At 43.8% G+C, this 13,039-nt stretch overlaps 1 protein-coding gene across 3 annotated transcripts in view; it reads left to right on the forward strand.

The window, feature by feature from the left end:
• The window catches only part of PDE2A (phosphodiesterase 2A), a 1,588,440-nt gene that overhangs the window by 1,435,884 nt on the left and 139,517 nt on the right, over positions 1-13,039 (forward strand). For all 3 annotated transcript variants that reach the window (XM_069203789.1, XM_069203788.1, XM_069203790.1), the window contains 2 exons: positions 6,852-6,926; positions 10,883-10,924. In XM_069203789.1, the coding sequence (XP_069059890.1) occupies positions 6,852-6,926; positions 10,883-10,924 (117 nt within the window). The remainder of the gene's footprint in view (positions 1-6,851; positions 6,927-10,882; positions 10,925-13,039) is intronic.

The following is a 13,039-nucleotide window of genomic DNA, read 5'->3' on the forward strand; positions in this document are numbered from 1 at the left end:
TCCAGCTCCCTTATGTCCCTTCACTTCAACTTTTTACAGGGTTTAAGCCTCGTCACTGGCATCCTGTATTGGCCAACACAACAATAAGTTTCAGCTGCTGCCAGCTAGTCAGATTTCCTGGATCTCTGAATCTTTCCCGGATTTCTTTCCAAGTTTATCTCCCTTGGAAGATTCTAGAATCCTAATCTTTGGAGGATCTGCAATTATCAGCCACGTCATACAAATATCTTTTTGCCATTAACTGTTTGAAGTCCACCAGACATCTTTTTATAATGCAGATTTCTCGCAAAACTACTGATAAGATTTACACCTGATCACAGAAAGTTACACCTCCGAGTAAAAGTCTAGTGTCTTGCCAAGTTTGGTGTAATGCCAGTCATCAGTTTTTGCTGTATTGAAGAACATTTCTACGGAAATTTCTGAATTATATAAGATATTTGGAAAGTTTAGTGCTAGTTTGCCAAACAGCACCAAAGCTATAAAAAACCTAAAAATGTATCTTCCATGGGTTTTAATATTATCCATAACTAGACAGTGGCTATCTGCCATTATCTAATATATATTTAAAATGATGGCTGCCATTTATTTAAAAAGATAGCTTTGCACTGAGCAGACCTGTAAAACCATTAAATATGTCTTGGAATATGATAGAACACTTCAGCATCTGTGGCCAGATGTAGCAAAGGGTTTTACCCATTCTGTGTCTATGGGAAAATGTGTTTGTACATATGGCCCCTGATGTCTGTAGCTGCATCAGGACTCCCTCCTGAGCTGATCTACAGTCTCGGTTGTAATTCGGGCACTTTGTGCAGATCGCACTTCGTGGGGAAGAGAGCGTTAAAGCCTGCATCCTCTAGAGAGAATTTCAGACAGCGCCACCCCGGTACTTTACCCTAATAAATTATGCAGCGATAAAAAGACTGTTAATACGAAAACACAGAGAGCAAACTAGAGGAGGCTTGCCTCCATTAGCACTCTGTCAGAAAGGATTTAGAGGCGGGATGCTCTTTCAAGTCCAAGTCCAGGGATACCAGCTAGAAGAGATATTCCTAACGTCTGCTTACAGCTATAAAGTGCTTTGCATAATTTGTGTCTCGGCAGCAAAGCCCTTGTGAAAAGATGAGCTGGTTTTTGCAGCGTGCTCTTGAAGTTTCATGGCTGGCTGGAGCCTAGATGAGGCCACATGAACCCTCCTCTGCTTAACTGTAGTCAGATTCGCGTTTCATTTCTGGGCAGTGCTTTGAAAGGGTTCCAAATCATTGAGGGCCAAGACCCAAGGAGGATGCCATCAGGCACATATTTGTAGCCACAAACGTTCCAGTGTGAAATGCCTTTTGTGGGTGATATTGGGTCGGTTTTTGGGCCCATTCGTTCTGTAGTTTTGACAAGGAGTTTGGCCTTTTTCCACCCAATATCAGTGCTACCGTATGGTACATGCTCTGTCCTCCAGGTTTGAAGATGAGGAAATTGTCCAGGATTCTGCGCAAAAGGGCACAAAACCCATTTGGGAATAATTTTCCGGGTTTCTTCCCAACTCAAAATGGGGCATTTTTACTTCTACTTACCCTGCCTGTTTTCCTACCGCCGTAAGCCCAGTGGGCGTTAATGTGTGACTTGGGAAGGTGGCCACGTTTCACTGATGGCTTTTACACAGGCGGGCATATTTATCAAGGGTTTTGCGCCATGCGAGGGGCAAGAAGGGTGATCCAAAACCTAAGTGAGATTTATCAATGGCGGTATGAGCTGCTAGGCCGGAGATGTCAATCTCTGACCTGGCGGCCCACAGAGTACCGCCGGCGGCATTATGAACCGGCCTATTTCTATGGTTTCCGTGGCATTAGCAACACCAAGAAAACCATGGCAGTAGGCTCTACCAGTGACAAGGAATTCCTTCCCTGTCACCGGTAGGTGGCTCCCCCAACACTCACCTGACACCCCCCACCCCCTCTCCATCCAAACCCCCCCGATTCAAACACCCCCACTGCCTCCGATACACGCATTCACCCCACCCCACCTCCCCATAAACACACACACGCACACATCACCCCAACCCCACTACAGTCACAGCGACCCTCACCCCACAACCCCCCTCCCCCCATACACGCACACATACACCCACATGCACCACGCATACACCCATTCACGTACACTGGCATACATGCATTCACTCATTCACTGGCATACACACATTCACATACGCATTTGTCCGGACATACTTACACACATTCTTACACACAGATACACTGACATGCAGACACACACTTACTTCACCATTCTTACACGCATTCACTCACACGCATACAACACAACACACAGTCGCATTCACACACGCACTCAAACAATCAGACACACACACAACACCCCCACTTTCCTTCCCTGTCAGACGATCGACTTACCTTGGCGCGGAGGTCATCAGGCAGGGAACGGGAAGGGGCACTGCTACCTCCAGCAGCGCCCCACCAGCAGAACACCACCAGGCCGTATTTCTGCTCAAGGTACGGCTGGTGGCGTTCTACTGGCGGGGCAGTGCTGATGTTAGCTGCGCCAGGTCACCACCGTCTGCCAATATTAACACTGCCCGATTTCTGCCCTCATTGTGGTGAAAGTCAGGCAGTGCTCATAATCTGGCAGACGGATGGCTGCCGCCACGGTGATATGTTGGAGGCAATTGATGCGGCGTAGGCAGTTATTACCACCAATATAATAATGAGGGCCATAGTCTTTTTTGCCACTCTTTAAGGATGTACAGGTTCTCTCCAAACATCTTCAAGGGAGAGAGGTTATAAGGGGACACACCAAACCACTCCATGGATGAATACACTATTGTGGTGGACCCTGAGGCCTACTTTGACTGATGGGTCCAGGGATTCCCGGGTCCACTTTCCACCGGAGAACTCCTATCCTGGTTTGGGATGGAATCTGCACAGTCCCTTTGAACCCCTTTGGAAGGTCCATGGGTCCCCATGTGGTGCATGATCTGTCTATAATTTGCAAATCCTTCAAGAGGTCTGTTAATACAACATGTTCCCTTTTGGGAGTTGGTGCCAAGTCAATTGAGATACATTAATCTCTGAGGCGCATGGTCCCATGCAAATCAGGCAAAACCCATCGAAAAATACACAAGCACTATGCCTGGTCTGCCTGTACAAATACTTCAATTTGCACATCAGGCTTACCTACCTTCAGTGCTTAACTTATAAAAGAATAAGTGCCAAGGCCCAAAGTTTTGCTCAGAAGCCCGCAGCTGGCACTGTCCAAGACTGCGTTGCCGAATCTCAAGACTGCATAATCTTCTTTCCACCTCATGCTTCCTTAATCCATCAGCAAACAATCCCTGACCCATTATCTCACTCTTGCATGTTCTTTTCCATCCCATGGTTTCTTTTTTGTCACTGCTTGTTCTCCTTTTTTTTCCACCTTTTGTGTTGTTCTCTCTCGTGCTCTAGATCAAAGTCTTTTGAGGAAAATTAGGTACATGTGGGCCCCACCAGCAACCACCAGCTCAATGTAATCACTGCCTCTCTCCTAGGTGTGTGGAGGAACTGGTCCCCTGTCTATTTTTAGGAAAGAGTTTACCTGTGTTTGAGTATTCTGGGATTCCCCCAGAATGCACCTTTTTAAAGGCAATCAATACATTTATGCAAAAGAGAGGAAAAAAGAGGAGAAATCATGTCAACCCACAATCAAACTTGTATTATATTTATTGCCTGCTGACTGCAGTGCATCCCTTGGCTCGGGTATTTTTTCTGTTCTATTTTGTGTGATGAGATATGAGATATTTATATATCCTATGTACGTTTAATTTGCTCCAAATAAAAGAAGAGGAGAAATGATAACAATGGTCTTGGTTTCTGTGTGAAAAGAGCATGACCGACAACACTGAACCAATATATAATTTTTTTTAGCTGGGTTTTCACAATGATGAAGAAATGTACAAAGAATCTCCATTGAAATAGTTCTGTACATTCCCAGGCATGTATTCATATTGTAAAACCTCTGAACTGAACCAAGTTTTTGATGTTATGTATTTATTGATTAACATATGTCATGATAAAATCATATGAAAGCCCAGCTATAAGGTCAAGGAATGCCTCCTATAGTGGGAAAAGTCTGAAGGGGACGTTGCATGAAAATTAGCAATACATTCTGACTAGTAGGTGGGTAAAAATGTACATAAGGAAAGCCAGGCAGAAGACTGACTGTTGTCTGTGGAGTGAAGTCACAAGAGGAACGTAAATTGGTGCCTTTAGGTCTTATGTGTAACTTAGGGATCTTTTATCAATTATCAGTGTCTGAAGAAGGGGGTTGATCTACAGGAAATAACTCTGTACCTGGAGACATCTATATGCAGACATTTTAAACTTGGGAGCAAAATGGATACTGTGTCCTGCCTCATGGTCTGCAAACCCTGCAGCAAAATCTATGATTTTCTTAATTTTGTTCCAAGAGAAGGGGGAGGTGTCCCTTTGGGGCTCTCAAATGTATGCCAAGGGGAACTAGGGTGCTCCTCCTGTCCCCTTACAGTTATGTTAAATTTTTTCGAGGATGTGGGGAGAGAGCGCCTCATTCTGTTATAGGAGGCGCAATATGTTTTTAGGTCGAGCGTGCAAGCGTTCTGGCCTGTTGTAATGTATCTGTGGGATCTTAACCACGCCCACCTCACACCCATCACTCGTTTGTGGGCTTGCCTTTCAAAAATCCTTTATCATCATTGGTAAATGCTTTACGTTTGTCCCACCTTAGTGCGGTTGAGTAGTGCCTTGGCCATCAACCCTGTTACATGGATAATTGCACTTTTACCAATACATTTGACTGCGAGCTAACTACTTTTTCTTTCTGTGTCTCTCCTTTGCGCTCATGGCGGCCGTGGCGCTCTGAATCGACTCACTTATGTCGACTGTTTTACTTTTAATTTTCAACTTTTGTGGCAAAAAAGTCCGGTTAGGAACTTACAATGCTAATAGCTCTAACTCGAGCAAACACAAGACCCATTGCATTGCAAATGCTTGTTCAAAGTTGTGGCCAGCCCCGGCCTTCAGAGCCCCCATGTCCATGGACCCAGCTCTGGGTCAGTGGACTCCAAGTAGATGAAGGGAGATATATTCATATTTCTTTGTAGTTTACAGTTGTTGTCTGCTGAGAGTCCATGAACCTGGGTTCGCAGACTATCTGGTGACTAAGAGACCTGGGGCCAGATGTAGCAACCGGTTTGCATGTCGCAAACAGCGAAAAACGCAGTTTGCGACATGCAAAACGGCCAACGCGATGCAGATTCACATTTTGCGAGTCGGTACCGACTCGCAAAATGTGAATCCGACTCGCAAATACAAAGGGGTGTTCCCTTCCTATTTGCGACCGCATCGCCATGCTGAGTTGCTTTGTGACCGCGAAAGCGGTCGCAAACCAACTCGCAGTTACCACCCACTTGAAGTCTGTGGTAACGCATTCGCAAACGGGAAGGGGTCCCCATGGGACCCCTTCCCCTTTGTGAATGTCACTGAAAATAATTTTCCAATGGACCACTGCCTACTCTGAAAAAATGAAACCAAATGGTTTCATTATTTTTTTGAATTGCAACTCATTTTCCTTTAAGGAAAACGGGCTGCAATAAAAAAAAAAAAAATACTGCTTTATTAAAAAAAGCAGTCACAGACATGGAGGTCTGCTGTCTCCAGCAGGCCACCATCCCTGTGAGTGCAGGGACTCGCTATGGGGTCGCAATTTGCGACCCACCTCATTAATATTCATGAGGTGGATCTTTGCGACCCCATAGCGAGTCACAGAAGGTGTCTGAGACACCTTTCTGCATACTATTTTGCGAGTTGCAATTTGCGAGACGGTATGACTCGCAATTTGCAAGTCGCAAAATATTTTTTTGCTATACCTGGCCCCTGATCTCTTTTTTCTTTTCAACACTTTCCTGGCCACTAACACGATTTTGAGTTCCAATTTCTCTAAAACTAGCTCATGGATGTATCCCAAACAAAGCAAAGGCACTTTCTTGATAATGGTCTATTTTCATGAGATTTAAGGACCTCTCATGCCTCCGGCGAGATGACTCATTGACATCTCATGAACTTTTGTTTTGGAAAATTTTGAGCAAATTTATTAAAATATGTATATATAAATGTGTGCATTGTCATTGAAAAGAAATGTGGCCCAATAAAACATGTTATTTAGAACTTCTATCCTAAAAAACACACCTTTATGAATTTAATACAAAAGTGCAAAGGCCAAGTACAGCACAGCCAAACTGACACGTGGGAAACAGTATTTACTGCCTCACAGTTTACATTTTACAATGACTTTGCTGAAGGAAACTACTCTGTAAATAGTCTCTAGTTCTCTTTAATGTGATCTTACTCCATTGCATGCATTTAACCATTTGCATTCCAATCTTAATGAAATATATTTTACTTTGAAGCATTTATATGCAAATGTGCAAAGTGCAATATATTATTTATTAGCATTGTTGAGGAAGTGGAAAGGCATCATGACAGGCTCACTCTATATAAATAACAGAAAATATGACTTCTTGAGACCACCCAGGGCTCGGCAAGTCAGACTTGGAAAATTGCCCAAAAATCTTCTCTTTTGTGCGTATCTTTCATTTTGTAGTATGTGCCAACCTACCAACTGATGAGCAGTCTCTCTCTCTCTGGATCATGGATGGTGAACACCATATGTTTTTTTCGTGATGATGGGTACACTTGTGCTCAGCTTGAAGCTGTTCAATGCGTTCCTATTCCATCCTTCAGAGGTTGTAAGCCGTAGTGGCTGTGATCTGTGTCACCGATAGGAGTCGCTGTTGTGCCCTATCGCAGTAACTAACCCCGCTCCCTCTCTTGCAGCTCGAGCAGGAGACCCAGTCACCATGTTGCTGCCTCCTCCTCGTGTCCGAAGACAATCACCAGCTTTTCTGTCAGGTATGTGAAAAAATATTCTGGAATATAATTCTTGTACAGGCTCCTATGTGTTGTTTTGACAGTTTTCACTCAAACCTTTGAAATAAGGTTTTAAATCGTTGTTATTTTTAATTGTCCTTTGAATAGCACACTTATACCACAATTGTAATCTCTTTAGTGTATTCTCTGGTGTACGAACTATTTATACCGGAATATTTTGGTCACATAAAAAAAGGCATGTCAATCTCCAGTTTATAATTTGGAGACCCTCTCAGAGCTCTCCTTTGTCTCACCAAAGAAGGAAGTTTTGGCAGTGAGTACACTTTCACTATTGAAGTTCATTGTGCACTCAGTCTCTGCTACGTCACTAGGGCGTGGCAACATGCTGACACCTTCTCACCAAAGTTCACTCACCTCACCCAGCATGTCCCATGGAGGCCTTTCAAACATGTACCTTCTTGGGCTCCAAGAAACCTGCTGCAAATTGGAGCACTTCATGAGCTCGCCAGGGATAGACCGCACTACATACATAACGAAGTCAGGCAAAACAGAAAGGGAAGATGTACTAACATTAACATTTGGGACTTCCATAGTGTGATTCTTATCTAGTCGCAGTTTGGAAATGACAATTCCTAATGTACAAAAGAACATGTTTTAAAGCGGCGATTCCTAGCGGGGTCACAAATCAACCTATCTCATGAATATTAATGACGTAAGTCCCACTTTGTGGCCTACGAAGAATCATAGCCATTACACTGATGGTGGCCTACTAGGGTCATCAGACCACCATGTCTGTGGTTGGTTTTTAATAAAGCAAACCTTTTTTTATTTGAAATTAAGCCAGTTGTCCATAAGGAAAACACGATGTGTTTCAAATGGACAATTTGAACTTCAAGTTTCATTTTTCAAAGGTAGGCAGTTGTTCGTGGTCTGCGCCTAAAAAACGATTTTGTCCATTCTCAAAGGAGAATGGGGTTCTCTGGGGAGCCCTTCCCATTTCCCTTTTTGGAGCCACTTTTTTATTTGTGTTGAAGCACTCCATGTGAGTGCTTGTGTTTGCAGTAAGTCCATCCCCTCCCACCCTCCATTCATGTTGCTTCTTTCCCCTTCCCACCCTTGAGCCCGATAGCATTAATGAAGGGGGAATGTGGCCTAATGACCAGAGCTACTGACTTTGAAGCTGGGGAACCAGGTTTGAGTCTCAGTGTCAGATCAACATCCTATGATTCTGGGCAAGCACCTAATCTCAGTGTGCCTGCGAAACATGAATGTGTCCTCGTGTAATGTAGCTGGTGCTCAGCTAAAGCTCTCCAATATCTTCGGGTCGAATTTGCACTTGACTAAACACCAAAAAAAAAATACTACATTACACTAGAACGCATTCAGTTTTAGGTCTCGGGTAGACACCACATGTCCTTTCTCTTTGGCCCCCGTCTTGCATTCATTGACGTGACCGGCACTGACCGCATCATAGCGCTTCTGCCTGAACAGCAGATGTGCTGGTCTACTACACAGCTAAAAGACATGCACATTGACAATGCCAATAGCGTAGGCATTGCCGAGATCTATTGGCTTTGCCAATGCTTGTTAGAATAGGAACCAAAGTAATTCACCCGAGGTCACAAATGTGATTAAACGGGAAATGCAGAAGAAGGCTTCAGGGCTCTGCAGCCTCGAAACCTCCCCCCTCTTAGGGCTTTCATGGCCTGTTGTATTGTGCCACGTGTTTTATGTTATCGGCATTCTTGAGTGCCTCCTCGATGAGCATGGCCTCCTAGCACTTCTTCCAGCTTCATGGTGCCTGGAGCAGTACATTGCGTCTTTAAACAATACTTAAAGACCATACGTCTAAAATTCCCCCACAGCCAACACCTGAAAGCACTCTCTGCTGCCATTTTGACTAGAATAAACCTCTTTAACTGTATATTTGAGACCCATAGAAAGCTTCAAATGATCGCTATTTTAGCCTGGAATGCTTCAAGCTCAAATTGCGTTTACACATTCCAGATGATGGAAAAACGGGTTGTTACGTTGCATACGTTCAAACTCTCCGACGTCTCCTTCATTTTGGAATACATGAATGGGAATTCTTAGACGCTCTCTTTTTAACTTTACCATATCTGAGCTTTCCATGTTTGCCTTTTTGGTTCCCATATTTTTCCTTGGACTTCTTCTAAATAAAATAAACAAAAAAGGAGTTTCCTTGTGTGGAGGCTGAAGTATCAGAAAGATTTAGAGACGGTCAGAGACAGATATTTAAAAAACAGATAATATTAATAAATGGCCTGTATGACACAACAGCAGCGAAAAGGGAAAACAAATTAAACGAATTTGTATGGAAACCGTGGGTACAAATAAAAAGAATTTAGGATTTTCAGCGCTTCAGAGAATATAGGGGAAATTTAAGAAAAGTGTCACTGCAAACAGTACAGCACCACTTTTCTTGTGCCCCCCCCCCAGCACCACAGTATGTGCGTCGTATTTAAAATACGTCGCACCAGGGCGGTAGTTAGGGAACTAGTGTCTGAAATTTCAATGCTAGTCCCGTCGTTTGCAGGATTAGCATGAAAAATTCTGATGCTAATCCTGAAAAGCACCCAGAGGCCCTTTGTAAGCCCGAGCAGGAGTTAAAATTGCTGGAGAAATCGGACAAGGAAATCTCTTCGATTTCATTGCGCCATTTTCTTGCCCCCCCTCCCTAATGGGGGAACGCCCCCTTTGTATACATTATGCCTGGCGCAGGCATAATGTAGCACAAAGGGTTACAAAGTGGCGCAGTGCATGCGTTGCACCACTTTGTAAATATGGTGCAGTGTTTTTGGTCTTCCAACGCCACATTAGCATAAAGAAAATGATGCTAATGTGGCGTGGAATTGGCGCTAGGGGCTCTTAAATATGCCCCAAAGCTTTATCAGATGGAGCACTTCCCAAACAATGAAAAATTGTGTAGGATGTTGTCGCTTCCTCTAGGTGGCACCCTATAGCCAATAGTTAGTTATTACTTCTAGAACAATTAGGTTTCTCAAGGAACGTCAGTGCACATTAAACACTGAAGTATTCTGGTGTTGAAACTTGCAGAGTTAAAAAGTTATAAAATGAAAACAGTCGTCTAGACATTAGCAGACCAATGGGAATGTGCTGGCAGGGACCGAAACGCCCATAAAAGGCAGCTAAGCTACTCTTTTCACTTCTTAGTTATCCTTATTTGTTCTTTTATGACCAATGTTAGCCAAGACCTTTTGATTTTATTAACATTATTTAGGAAACTTTTAGAGGATTTCAGCCAGCCCTTTTCATCTATTAGTCTGTTGTTGTTTTATTCACAATTCATTTCTGCCACTGCTGCATCCAGCAGGGGGCATTTGTCAGCTCCCTTCAGCCATTGGCTACCTTCACTGTGAGTGACAGCATTCCACCCTTTTACAATGAGCACATCCACACAAAGTAGTTCCACTCAGTACCAGGGTCTACTATGACAGAGCATGTTTTCTGAGACCAAAATAATTTTGTTTTGCTTTTAGCTAATATATTTTATATATTGGCAAGGGCCCATCAACTTCCCCAACAAAAACAAAACAAACCACGACAAAATAAGCATTGACAAAGCCAAGAGGCTGGCAGTGAACTGACTTTACCACTGCTTGGTTTCATTTGTCTTTATTTGGGTACTTGTATTGCCTTATATACTACCTTGTGGTGGCCTCAAACATTATTAGTACACTTTTTCCCACTGTGAGTTAAATACTCTGTTGTGTTCCTTGTAATCAGATGGAGGGACACTATCAAGAAGAGATGGGGTGTGGGCCAAGATGTACCTCTACACATGATCCTTGAAAAACCTTTGGGAATGAAATCAGGAGAAAGGCGTTCACCTAGAGTGATTGTGGTTTCTCAGCCATTGAGTTGCTGATGTATTTAAGGGTGTTGTGGGTAATATTTGATTTAACAATTTTCCCTCCTATATCTTTCCTCATCAGGTTGTTGGAGACAAAGTTATGGAGGAAGAAATCAGTTTTCCGGTAAGTTTTTTTTTACTCTTCAACCCACTTTCCTCAGGATTGGGTCGGCATACAGAAATGGAGCATGTGATGTATGAATGAACAGAATTAGAGTCTGTCTTTGGAATTTGTACAAAAATTGAGCAGGGGCGGCTCCTATGTTAGGGCGGAGGAGCGTCGTTCCGCACCAGCAGCTGCAAAACCTTTAAAAGAAAAAAATAATAAACTTTACCGTTTTCTTTTAAAGGCGTGGGGCCACGGGGGTGACGAGCAGTGAGGGGGAGTGCACAGCACTCACCCTTCACTGCGCATGTATGTGTGTCCAGCCGTTTTGTGCTGGCCAAACACACAGGTACAGTTGCCGGGCTGGAGAGAGCCTGCATAAGCTCCCAGTCTGCCTGGGAGTGCCCAGCCTGGGTGCTCCCAGCCAATCCTGACGCTGCTCTGAGCAGTGATTGGCCGCAGGTGCAGGCTGGGAGCCTGTGCCTGCAGCCAGCCGAGAAGAAGCGGATGGAGCAGTGCGGTGCGGCAAGGGAGGTAAGTGTAATTAAAAAATATATATATTATTTACCCCCCCCCCACTCCGCGTGCTGCCCCGCCCCTTCCGCACCCCGCGAGCCACTCCTGAAATTGAGCTTGTGAAAGAATGCATGCAGAAACAGAGCCTGCTTGGGATGTATGCCTTTACTGAAACAGAGGCCCTCTGTGATGTGTGTACAGACCTCTATGTGATGTGTGTTCAGAATTGGAGGCTGTCAGAGATACACATGCAGAAACAGAGCCTGTGATGTATGTGTGTGTACTGAAATTGAGTCTCTCTTTCTTGTGTGAACACAAATGCAGTCTGTCACAGATTTGCATGTAGAAATGGAGCCTGTGATGCAGCTATGTACAGTAATGGAGCTAGTCTTCAGTGTGTGTGTACAGAAATGGAGTATGTCACAGACATGCATCTGGGAATGAAGCCAGGGTGAAATATCTGTGTACAGAAATGGAACCTGTCTTCAGTGTGTGTGTATAGAAATGGAGTGTGTCACAGTAATGCATATGAAATTAAAAATGTAAGGTACTCGTGTAGAGAAATAGGGATAGTCTTCAGCGTGTGTATAGAAATTGAGTCTGTCACAGATATACATGTGGAAATGAAACCTGTGATGTATCCATGTACAGAAATAGAGCTTGTCTTCAGTGTGTGTGTATAGAAATGGAGTTTGTCACAGTAATGCATGTGAAATGAAAAATGTAAGGTACTCGTGTAGAGATATGGGGATAGTCTTCAGTGTGTGTATAGAAATGGAGTCTGCCACAGATATGCATGTGGAAATGAAAGCCTGTGATGTATCCATGTACAGATATAGAGCTTGTCTTCAGTGTGTGTATAGAAATGGAGTCTGTCACAGATATGCATGTGGAAATGAAAGCCTGTGATGTATCTGTGTACAGAAATGGAGCTAGTTGTCAGTGTGTGTGTACGGAAATTGAGTCTGTCACAGATATGCATGCGAAAATGAAGCCTGATTAACATGTCTGTGTACACAAATGAAGCCTGTACTTGGTGTGTGTACAGAAATGGAATGTGTCACAGATAATGCAAGCACATGTGGAAATGAAGCCTGGTTTTCTCCTTTCTCACTGCTTCCTATCGTTCTCTTCTTTTTCTGAATTCCATTCGATTGCCCTGAGTCAAGGTCTGATAATGGGCAGTACGTCCCAGTCACCAGCAATGAGTACTTGTGGCCACTACCGACATCCACCGGTACAACCTGACCTCTTCCAAGGGCACAAATTAGCCTCTTCCAATGATGATGTGCTTTCAAAACCTTGCTACAGTCGATATTCTGGGAAACGAATAGGTTTTTACGAGTGAAACGTGTCACCTGCACACCTTCCATCAATACAGCCCATTGATATAAAGATTCAGCAGCAGCACAAGCATTCTCTGACACTCCATCAATACTTGAACGTTGATTTGTACTTTAAATACATGGGTGGTGAAAAGGAGGGACCTGGGGTGGATGGATGAAATCAGGATCCATTGCCGCCCTTGATTAGCTGAAGGTCGTGACCTCTCCCTCTAACCCTTTCTTAATGAAAGGATGCTGGTGAAGTGCATCAATGGAGTGATGTGGTTGCAGA

The sequence above is a fragment of the Pleurodeles waltl genome, chromosome 8, assembly GCF_031143425.1.
Source record: "Pleurodeles waltl isolate 20211129_DDA chromosome 8, aPleWal1.hap1.20221129, whole genome shotgun sequence".
NCBI classification, from domain to species: domain Eukaryota; kingdom Metazoa; phylum Chordata; class Amphibia; order Caudata; family Salamandridae; genus Pleurodeles; species Pleurodeles waltl.